Raw genomic sequence first — 12,206 nt, forward strand, 5'->3', positions numbered from 1 at the left:
AATGCAACTATTTGGACACGACTTATTCTTAGGGAACTAAGTGGTCAGTTGTCCATTACATTGCCCCCCCCACCCCCCCGCCCAATGCTATCAACATCATCTAGTATTTTAAGGGCTATTGTCAAACTTGTCAGAATCACTCTTCAAAATTTACAACGTTTGCCCATTCCCCATTCCTTTGACACTTTTTTTTTTTTTTTTGGCTGGGGCCGGGTTTGAACCCGCCACCTTCAGTATATGGGGCCGGCATCCTACTCCTTGAGCCACAGGCACCACCTGGCACTTCTTATAATTTTCTATAGTTTCTCTAATTTTTGACAGTGGTTCTACTCAGGAATCTATTTGATCTTAGCTATATGAACTCATCAAAATAGGTTCAGCGTTTCTTAAACGTTTTTTCACCTAAACTTTTACAGGCTGAGTAACTCAAATCTGAAAATCCAAAATACGAAACTTTTGAGCACCAACAGAATACTCAAAGGAAATGCCCACTGAAGCATAGCAAATTTGGGGTTTTTCATATTAGGGATGCTCAACTGGTAAGCATAGGATGCAAATATTCCAAAATCCAAAATATTTCAGGTCCCAAGCATTTCAGATAAGGTCCCATACCTTCTTTAAAAGAAAATCCTTTTCAATAAGCCTGGAGATCCTTCTCCTTTTGTTAATATTGTTATAAGAATATTATCTTTCTCTAGCAACTAGAATGTGGCTTCCTTGATTTTAGTTCAGACAGTAAAAGCCCTTTTCTTTGAGATTTATCTCCTCCAAACCTCTGTTCATCTGAAGCTGTAACATTTGACACTATTTTCTTGCTATATTCATTGTTTTGTGAGTCCCTACTTCCAAGTTTGGCATTAATCTCTAAATTCTCACCTCAACAATTCCAACCTCTTATTGTTCAGCATTACTTTGAGTTTCATGCCCTTTTTGGATTTCTAAAAATGTGCAGTCATAATTTCACATATGCCTTTTTAAAAAGGTGAACCTTCTGAAATTAGATTTCCTAAAGTCAAAGATAATGTAGTGCTAAATATGGCAAATGTTCTCTTTCCATGCTCTGAGAAAATGCCAGGAAGACTTGGTGCCCTCACTGATGAGGAATCAAACAGAAGCACAGGAAATGCTGGCCAGAGTGGAGGTGGATCAGGATGTGCGGGCAGAGACGGTTCTTATGGATGCAGAGGATAATACAGGGCAACGCAGCTACTGGAGACAAAGATAAATCCAAACTATAATACTACACCCAATTTAAATTCACTCTAAAGAAATGCTTCACATTCTTTTCCTTTAGTAGAGCTTGAGAGAACCAAAAGTAGAATAAAATTTCCAAAACTACTTTGCAAAAAAGGGTTGCCTTCTTTATGGAACTGTCGTTTACTTTGTATTATCTGAAGTTTAGCATAGTTGAAAAAAACATCATTCTATCTCTCTGGTTCACACAGCAACAAGAGAAAACACACTACACACCTTAACTGGCCATGAAAAGATTGTTTTATTCCATGAAAATATTCTCAACAGAGAACACTATCTTAAACAAAGCATTTACCATTAAGAAATCAACATGTGCACAAAGATAAAAATTACTGAAAAATTAAAGATTTCTTTTGGACAATTCACATGTTCAAAATTTAAAGATGATTTAAGAATGATTTAAACTGTGTGAAGTACAAATGTCTTTCCTATTTTAACAACCCAGGTTGCACTGTTCCACATGAAGGAACTTGCCTCCTACGGAAGCAAGTCCTGCCTTTAGAAAAACAAACAGTAGCTTAAAAAGAACAGTTAGTCCTTACAAGAAAGCCCTAAACTTTGCCCTCTGTGGCTGTTGGCCAAAAAAACATAAGCCCTTCAGGCTTTGTACAGAAGACAAACACAGCCAGATCACATTTCCTCCTCCTTGCTAACCTTTAAAATAAAAATAGCACTAGATTTAAAAACTACTTCATGTAGTCTGTCAGTATTGAATAATGTCACATTATATAAATAACCCTGTAACGAGATCCAATATCTAAACTTTATAGTTGACTAGCCTTAAAGGTAATATGCTGTATGTCCGCTGTGTAACAGTGGTGTAATCTTATGAAGGCATTAACTTTTGCACAATTGTCATCAGCTTTAGTATTACTGGTAGTATGATTCAAATAACACTGGAAAAAATTATTAAAGCAGTCACACAGCTTCTAAAATATTGCTTAAAATCCAATAATACACAAACCATTTCACGTTCTCTTTCTCCCCTCAAAACAGTAAAGAACCAAATTAATGAAGCTTCAGTGGTACAAATAACCGCCCCCCCACCGCCCATCTCCCTGTTACAACATCACTAAGAAATTAGTTAAGATACAAGTCATTAACAGAACCACAAACGCGAGGCCAGACGACATGAGCAATGGGGCACTGACAACCATTGTATTTACAAGTATAAACATACAGAAATTCCCATTTTACAAGTAAAAGTGCACATAGATCATTACAAAGTTACACTAAATTTTATCAGATTCAAACAAAAGCATCACTTGGAAACAGACTATCATTGTAATAATCAAATGAGATCATCATAACCCCAAATAAAAAGACAATGGGGAGAGGTCCACGAAACTTCTCATAAAAACACTAAGCAAAATGGACTAGAACATGTCTTCAGTTTGATGCACGAATTTGAAGATGCACCATCATTCGTGGTGGAGCTCTTATAGCCACCTGCTGAGGCTACGTCGGCCGCTGCAGTGGTGCCGGTGCCGCAGAGTTAAAGGAGGTCGCACTGAGCTGACACATAAAGCCCTTGTGGGATACTGTAGTGGTAATGTTGGCAATCGACAGATTTAGGCACTCTAGTTTAAGGCAGCATTTGAATGGAAGCAGCTGACAACAGTCCTTTGTCTTGAGGTGGTATCTTCTCTGTTTATTATGCCAGGATTTCAGTGCTGACTATAGATTCTTCCCAGACAGAGGTGCTCAAGGTGTATCACATTTCAAAGAGTTCTTTCAACTGGGCTGTAGGCTAGAGCAGAGATGTGTTCTTTTTTCTCATCATAAATACTTCAGGTTCACAGACTACTTCTTCATAATGCCAAAACTGGAATGTTTGCAGTGGGGAAGTTATAGCAGCATACACAAATACTAGGATGGAAACATTAGTGCTGGAGATGTTTGACAAAGTGATTTGCACTACAAATGTAAAACAAAACAAAGGCTTTGACAAGAACAGGGATTATAAAGACATGCCTGAAAAATCTAGCCCTATCACTCTAGACATGCAACAGGATGTTAAGCAAGCACAGAGGTGGCACAGGCAGACACTGACGAATGGCAAGGATCTAACAGACAATGGTCTAAACGATAATTAAAACAGAGCAGGGATACAGACAGTCCTGTTGGGACAGTCCTATGTAAGACAAATTTTATGATCACTCTGCATTCTTTACTGATTGGACATCAGTAAAATAAATGGAAAAAAGTCAGCCATTCTTGGCTGTTTTCTTTTGGGTGAATATGTGAACTAGGAATTTAAGAACTGATATACAACAATTTTTAAAAACAATGTATGCAAATGCTAATGAAGTTAGTAAAAAATAATCATGTCTGCATGCATTCATGCAACTTGCTTCTCTCACTCTCTCTTTCGAGCCTGACAACTCTAATACCCTCCCCCCAAAAGCAGCTGCATGTAACCTCCTTCAACATCTTGCCCATTTCCTCAGAAACCCTCTTCAGGAACCTGCAGTCCAGGAGGAAAAAGAAAAGAACAATTACTGAAGACTTTTGGTAAGACCAAAAGGGGTGTTCAGTTTAAAGTGTCTGTCCCAAATTTCTCTAAAATCTTTTATACTTACTGAAAACTCGAGAAAATTTTGAAATATGAGCAAAATCTTACTGCTTCCTAACTTTACTTCCCCACACAACTAACTTATGGTGTGATCACACCACTGCATGATCCTTGATGTACGTTGTTTGCAACAAACACTTGTTGAAATTAATTAGAAAAAATGATCTCTCCTAATAACTGCTGATTCAACTAAAATAATGAAATGCCCTAAACTGGTGGCAAAGATATCGTCTTCCAACCCAATTAGTCAAAAAAGTTTCTTTTCTTGTTAAAAAGTAAAATTTCCCAGCCCTTCCTTTTCATTCAAAATTTCTTATCTTCAAATGTCTATTTTCCCATATATAACCATTTATTTTCCTACATATAATTGCTAAATGCAAAATAATCAGTAAAGTGATTGTTTCCCAAAAGACATTTTGGAAGGAAGCTTGTACATTACTGAAAATTACCAGTAAACCTCAAAATATTTTCAGGTCTCAAAAGAAAACCTTTTATTCACCTAACAGCTAGACCAGGTGATTTATTTTGTAGCTCTCTTGATTAGCCTATTACTTAAATAGATTACATGTTAGGTGTTTATTTTCTTCCTTTGGAAAATCAAAGTTAAAATAGGGAAGAAAATAAAAATATTATTTACCCAATTATCCAACTATTATTTTTTTCCTAGAAATTGTAGTTATGAATTTCAACTCCTAGAACAACACTCTTTGGTAAGTTAGCTCTCCATAGCATTTCAGAGCAGTTCTACTTGTTTGAATTCACTATAATCACTGTGTGTTCTGAAGGAGAGGAGGCAGAGGAACATACTATTTATGAATTCCTGCCCCGTAAATCAAATTCTATTATTTCTAAGGCAGAAAAACACAAATCCTTCTTCACAAAGACTTAAGCAGGACATAAACCAAAAGGCATCAATTAAACTTCACACCAGCATTACTCAAACAGTAAGTGCCACAAAAACAGTTCTTGTGGTGTATTCACATCTCTTACGTTAAGCCTACACAGCTCACACAGTGAACAATACATCTCAGATGCCCTTTGTTTTCGTATGTTTTCCAACCGGTTGAATGTGTTTACATTTTATGTTAGCATTCCTATGTCAAACATAGCACAAAGCTGCCTGGGTAGTTTATATATAAGTTACTGCACCTTTACTGTTTTTCTCTAGAGTTACATCTATGTATGACGTGGGAACGTAGCCTTCTTCACCGTTCTGTCTCCGAGCTCTTGTCCACCCATCACCTTTGTCCTCCTCAATAATGTACAGAACTTCACCTTCTTTCATTGCCAGAGTACCTTCATTATGTCCTAGATAAGAGTTTTCATAGCACAGGCATAATTTAAGCACAGCAATAATTTTGAATAAGAGTTACAAGTACAGCGCACAAAAGAACATGACACCTTACTAGCTTTCAGTATACTTGGAACCACAAGTCCACTGACTCTCATTAGCAACATCTCCATTATGCTTTGTACGTCTACCCAACACTTTCATGTTCATCTCCCGTATGAGCTGCACAATAAGCATGTAAAGCGGCATTAGTATCACCCCCCAGTAATAGATAAAGTAACTGAGCCACAGTAACATTATATGATTTCACAGGGTGTTCTAACTCCATTTCAAATTCCAACTCCTTGCTCAAATTTGAACAGTTTCCATCTAAAGAATTCATGAGGTATGGATCAGGAAAATAGTAACAAGACAGACAGAGGGTGGAAAGAAGGAACAAAAGAATACAGTTTGAGGAAAGAGCAAGAAAAAAGTAGAAGAGTGGAGCGGTGCCTGTGGCTCAAAAGAGTAGAGCGCCGGCCCCATAAGCTGGAGGTGGTGGGTTCAAACCCAGCCCCCACCAAAAACTGCAAAAAAAAAGTAGAAGATGACTCTGGTGATGGTAGAAGCATAATGGCCATAACACTTAACCTTCCTTCAACCCCTCACCAGCCTCAGGACTCCCCTTTTCTGCCACCCCAACCACACTCCCAACCTGCTTAGCAGCAACAGTTTTCCCAACAGAATCTTCATTTAACATACACTGAATTTCTTCCCTACTCTCTAGATTACATTACAGCAAGAGCTTAATTATTATTATTATTTTGTTTAGAGACAAGGTCTCACTACGTTGTCCAGACCAGTTTAGAACCTGGGCTTAAGCAATCCTACCACCTCAGTTTCCCAAGTATCTGGGACTAAAGGAGTGAACCACTGCAAGATATTAAATTTAATGTTTCCTCAGAATGAGGATAAACTAAAGACTTTACTCAATTTTAAAACCAACACAAAGGGGAGGAGAAAGACCTTATATACTATTTTACAGCACATTTTTTTTTTAATGAAAGTTTACTCTGTTCTTCTTTAGCTGAGGAAAGGGATTTTTCAGAATCTAAAAGAAGAAAAGGTAACTAAAAATCTACAGGAAAGGGGCTCAGTGCCTTACTCCCATCACAGAGTGTATTCCCCAACTTTCACAGGGGAAAAGTTGGCAGTCAGAAGCTACCACATTCTCTCCCACTCTCATCTAAAAAGGTGGCCTACAGAGTCAGGACACGACGATGGCTATGCTGTAACTAACTCTCTTTTTTTTTTTTTTTTTTGAGACAAAGCCTCAAGCTGTCCCCCTGGGTAGAGTGCCATGGCTTCACTGCTCACAGCAACCTCCAACTCCTGGGCTCAAGCGAGTCTCCTGCCTCAGCCTCCCAAGTAGCTGGGACCACAGGCGCCCGCCACAACGCCTGGCCATTTTTTGGTTGCAGCCATCAGTGTTGTTTGGCAAGCCCGGGCTGGGGATTCGAACCCGCCACCTTAGGTGTACGTGGCTGGTGCCTTAGCTGATTGAGCCACAGGCGCTGAGCCAACTAACTCTCAATGTTACTAAGCTGCAAGGAAGAACATGAGGTAACCTCGACCAGCTATCCACTTCCTGAGTTGGGGTACGTGTTCAAGCTGCTTCAACTTTGTTAAGTACATGTAAGCATTAGTAAGAACTCTGGGGAAAATTCTGTATGGACCAAAGTTGATAATTAAATAATAATCTGTATTAGGATGCTAATAACCTGGGTAATTTTCTTTCAATTCATGTATGGAAGAAAAATCTCTATATTTATAATAATTCAGTTAAAACAAAAGCATACATGGTAATGTATTGGGATTATAATTTTCTGACAATACTAAAGTGAGTGACTCAAATGTATTTAGATTTTAAGGAACCAACTCTATCAAATAAAATCTATTAAGAAAATCATACCATCAAAAGGGTAGATAGCTTTGCAGTGTCCAATAGCAGGCAAGGGATCATCATCCTCAAATTCATCATCAAATTCACCGTGGTGACCATGCTGTTGGGGTGGCCCACGGACTTCTTGGTTTGCATCATCAGTGTAACTTCCTTCAGGACTATAAAACATAAAATTATTGCTGATCAAGTATCATAAACATGAGAACTCTATTGTATTGCATATAGGTTGATCTCCTTAGAATCAATTCAGAAAATTAAATATCAAAGACAAGGTTCCAAATTATGCCTTACTTTCTTAGATGTTAAGTATATGAATTGTTTTTAATATAAAATGCTTCTTTGCTGAATTTCCTGAAATAAAAAATTAAAAGAATACAACGTTCTAGGCAGATAGCAGTATTTAGTACACACATTTCACTGTCTCTGGGTCTAGAGATAAAATGGAAAAATGTAGCAAACAATTCTCTTCCATCATAACAGATTCATCAACCCATTTTTTGGCAAGAGAGCCCTAAAATTCTTTAGGGGACACATCCACATTCATGTTCATTTCATAGGCTTCAGGTGGAGTTGTTTCTATCCTGGATCTGGAGGTGCCATCAGAGCACCGCATGTGTATGGCTGGAGTGAATAGTTCATAAGTAGTCCTGCAACCCAATCAGATACAAGAAATGTACAGAGACTTTTGCTTGGAACTCCTGTAAGAGAATCTCATTGGACTTTTCCACTGGACTTGAACCTGGAGAAATGTTTGCTTAGAGCTTTGAAAGATCACCATATAGAGCCTTAAAAGTGAACAGAGTAGAGGGCAGAGCTGTGAGGTGGAAAAAAGCTGAGTCTTGAGGATATCATCTGAGTTCGTAGGTCAAGCTCTCCCTAAAATCAGCCAATGACGTCCATTTTTAGTTTAAGCCAGTATGGATAAGTATTCAATCTGTCACTGAAAACCAAAAGACTCCTAACTAAAATAAGAAATAGTTAATTTCCAATTAATCATGATAACAAGAAAGTAACTTGGAAAATCATAAAAAGCATTTGATGTTTCTTAAAATTTTTTTAAATCAAAGAGAAAAAACGTTAATAATTTAGCTGAAGAATCAAATGACTGAGTAATGTTTTAATAATGGAAAAATTTGTTAAGATTAGATTTAGCAGCACTTTCGGTAAGGCTGTAGGCCAAGTTCTGAAATAACACATGCCCGAGAAATTAGATCCTTTTAATCTAGGTTTTACCTAATAACAAAAACAGTTATTTGTGGCTATCTCTTGATATACTGAAGAAATGCACTCTTTGAAGAAGCAGTGAATAAGGGAGAAAAAGAGAGGAGAGGGAGGAACCAACATTGTGAAGCACACACACCAGATAGTTTACTGCCCAGTGCTTTATGTACGTTATTTCCTTTTTACTAACAACCCCAAAGGATAGGTACTTTCATCTCCATTTTATATTTCAGGAAACTGAAACTCAGGGAACATTAAAATAGAACTTGAGGGGCAGCACCTGTGGCTCAAAGGAGTAGGGTGCCAGCCCCATATGCTGTAGGTGGTGGGTTCAAACCCAGCCCTGGCCGAAAACTGCAAAAATAAATAAATTAATTAATTAAATAAAATAAAATAGAACTTGCTCAGAGCTTTTACTTTAAGTAATATACTGTATTTAAATAGAAAACCAAGACTTGATACTAGACCTTTCAAATTCTTCTTTAAGGTGAATCCTAATTTGTAAACTTTTATTATTGGGAGTGGGAAAAAGATCCATTACACCAAGGGAAAAATATCAGAAATGGTAGGAAAACTTAATAAAATGTCTTTCGGAAGCTCTAATCCAAACAAACCATATTTTTTCCTTCACAAAACCTTGAGCAATATGACAGCAAAATTTTTCTTTGGCATAAGCTACCCAAACTCCATCTAAACTTAAAAAGACACTTCCCCATGCCTGAGGAACTTATGTCCCCAGACTGTAGCTCCAAGAATTTTCCATGTTCCTAGTTCTGTCTTTGGATGCATGACAAACAAGAACTGAACAGTAAGATGAGAATTCCTAATTCACCTGTAAACATTTCTAAAGAAACAGAAAATTATTTAGGTTCAGAAGACTGAAGTTATTAAATTTGGGAGGAAAAAGAAGAATTGTATAAACTTCAGGACAAACGGTAAGAAAAGTTTCAGGGAAAAGAAGGAATACAAATAAAATGCAAAAAATGACCTTTCTCGTCCCTGTGTTACAAGATGATTTATGTCACTGCTATGTCTTCTGTCTCCTCTCCCACCTGTTTTGCCTTCAACTTCAGACAGCCAAGCCTTAGGGAAAAAATAAGCAAACAACTGAGCTCAATATAGATGTTTAAAAGCTCATATGATATTCTACATTTAAAATGTGCTTAGAGTCTCTGTAATTATGTAACTTTTAGAGATGAGAAACTTTTATTCCAATTTGGTCAATGATAAACTTTATAGCTGATTTAAAAAACATAAAGGTTTAGCTTTATATAAAGCTTTTAAATAAAAACTTTAGTGAAGGATTAAAGATTATATACCACAATGATAGTATACTTTTAGATCATAAACCCTAAAATTAAACATACATATTGGAAGATAATTCTAGCAACAACCAATCATTATGAAGTTTATAAAAATAATTTATCTCAGACAACTGCTGAATAATAAATCTACCTCATTCTTGTGGATTTCCATTCGTAGGCGATCAATGTTATTCATGGTCTCTGCTAATTTAGGCTGCAAACTCCCTGGATCTCCCATTTGTGGATTTTTCTCATATACATCTTTCATTTTGTTAAGTGCATCTCTGAAAGGAAAGGAAACCACAGAATTAAATATTCATTTCATATGCTTCCAGATAAGAGTTTTGACTTTGGGGACCTGCTTCATCTTATAAAGAGTCATACCTCTTTAAATTTAGTCTAACAACACTTGATTAAAGAAAATTTATATAAAGCTGCTAATAAGCACAGTGTTAGTAATTTGAGATAATCTTTAAAATACTCAGAATACAAAAAAGTAACAGATTTCATTTCTCATTTCTTTCTTTCTAAACAAGGAAATTATTTCATATATAAAAGGGCTGTCCGGAAAGTATCCGGCCACGTACTATGAACGACACACGAGTGGCTGGATACTTTCCAGACAGCCTTCATACATATCCCTGTATATACACAGATTTAACCAAGGGCGGGAAGAATATTCCTCCATATTCTTAAATTCATCAACATCTCAAACTGAACTAACTCATTATATTCCCATCCAGCCACACTGTTTCCACCAGTGTTTCTTAACAAAGCTCACAGAGCCTTGTCTTCCCACTCATCGATGCTAGAAATAGGAATGGCAGCTTTAACTTCCCCTCCCTCTAAATTCACTCACTTGCCAACTCCTCTTAGACTACCGCCTCCCCTGTGACAACAGGTTATGCCTCAATCAGCTCCTCCTGGCTCTAACATCTGATCCCACCGACCACGCTTTAAACACTCTTCCTTCTTGACCTCCTGGAGGTTAGATGTGCTTTCTCCTCCTCCTCACCCCTGCTTGCTCACAATCTCCCTCACTTGCTCCTTTCTTGTTCTTTAACCTTTGAATGCATATTACATAAAATGACAAAAAGATTTCTCCTGATGTCATCCTACACTCTGAGGATGATCTCCTACTGTCTAAATATCACCTATCTTCAGAATGCCTATCTCTAGTCCTCTTTCTCTCCCAAGTTCTAGATTTGTATTTCCAAACCAAATTGGACCCTTCCAGGATGGATTTTTCACATATTTAAAAAATCAGCACAAACAAAACACTTATCTTTGCCCCAAATTTACTTTTTCTTCTTGTTTCAGTTAATTCTATAGCTACTCTCCTGAGCTTCAAGTCTTTTTTCTTTTAAACCGCCTTCATTTTTCTCTTCTCAGGTATCTAATCAGATGAAAAGACCAACCTCCTCTGCTTTGAAGTGACTTTTATCTACTTCTCCTGTCTGGTCTCATGACCATCCCTTAATTTAGGCCCTCAACATCTTTCACCTAGATTGTTATAAAGTCCTCTAACTAGTCTAACTGAGGTAAACAACGTGATATTCTGGCCTTCATGTTTGCTCTCTCATATTCTGAACAAAAGTGTCTTTTTATAATTTAGTTACTTAGTGTCATGTTTTTCAAATTTTTACACTTTCTATGGGTCATCTTGGTGCTTAAAATAGCCCCTAAGCACAGTGCTGAATTGTGCTTTCTGGTGTTCCCAACAAAAGGCTATAAATGTTACTTGTGGAGAAAATATGTGTTAGATAAGCTTCGTTCAAACATGAGTTACAGTGCTGTCAGGGCAGAGTTCAAAATTAACAAATCAACAATTTAAATTACATAAAGTATCTTTAAACAAAACACACATAAAACAAGGTTCTACAGTGATCAGCTGATGAAAATATTGTGACAGTGGCTACTTAGAGCCTAAATCTGTATTTCCCCTAGAAGCAATGGTTCTGTATTTGATAATTCAGTGTTCACAGTGATTTTACATTACATAGTACCGTTAATAACAAGACTCAATTGTATTGTAATATTTCATCTATGATTAAGCACACCATACCTGATATACAATTCTTATTAACATCAAAACTTCAAACTCACATGTTAAAATATTAAGTCCAATTTTATCTTCAGTGTGGATTAAGTCACTAACCCATTATAATAATTCTTTATTCTTTTTGGAGGGAGGAGGAGAACAGGGCTAGAGTGCCATGGCATCCGTCTGGCACAGCAACCTCAAACTCCTAGGCTCAAGCAATCCTCCTGCCTCTACCTCTCAAGTAGCTAGGTCCAAAGGTACGAGCCACCACATCTGGATAATTTTTCCATTTTATTTTTTTAAGTACAGATGGGGTCTGACTTTGCTCAGGCTGGTCTTGAACTCCTGACCTCAAGTGATCCTACCCCCTTGGCCTCCCAGAGTGCTCAGATTACAGGTGTGAACTACTATGCCCCAATGATAACTCTCTATTCATCATAAATAAGTCTGTGTCTATTTTAAAATTGATCTAAAGGAACCTTTTTTGAAAAATTAAAGCTATTCACAAACAAATATGAAGCTGTAAATAATAGGGCACTATTTGCCAACATGTCTGACTGCAAACAAAATAATTA

At 37.1% G+C, this 12,206-nt stretch overlaps 1 protein-coding gene across 3 annotated transcripts in view; it reads right to left on the bottom strand.

The window, feature by feature from the left end:
- Nucleotides 1-1,471: 1,471 nt before the first annotated feature.
- The window catches only part of FNBP1L (formin binding protein 1 like), a 101,451-nt gene continuing 90,716 nt past the window's right edge, over nt 1,472-12,206 (bottom strand). For 2 of the 3 annotated variants that reach the window (XM_023509781.1, XM_012801714.2), the window contains 5 exons: nt 9,739-9,871; nt 9,272-9,366; nt 7,072-7,220; nt 4,979-5,137; nt 1,472-3,721 (listed from right to left, as the gene is read on the bottom strand). In XM_023509781.1, the coding sequence (XP_023365549.1) occupies nt 3,714-3,721; nt 4,979-5,137; nt 7,072-7,220; nt 9,272-9,366; nt 9,739-9,871 (544 nt within the window). In that variant the 3' untranslated portion in view covers nt 1,472-3,713. Of the gene's footprint in view, nt 5,138-7,071; nt 7,221-9,271; nt 9,367-9,738; nt 9,872-12,206 lie in introns of all 3 variants that reach the window. The other variant, XM_023509780.1, reaches the window with a different exon arrangement.

The sequence above is a fragment of the Otolemur garnettii genome, unplaced genomic scaffold, assembly GCF_000181295.1.
Source record: "Otolemur garnettii isolate 467f Iridium unplaced genomic scaffold, OtoGar3 scaffold00010, whole genome shotgun sequence".
NCBI lineage: Eukaryota > Metazoa > Chordata > Mammalia > Primates > Galagidae > Otolemur > Otolemur garnettii.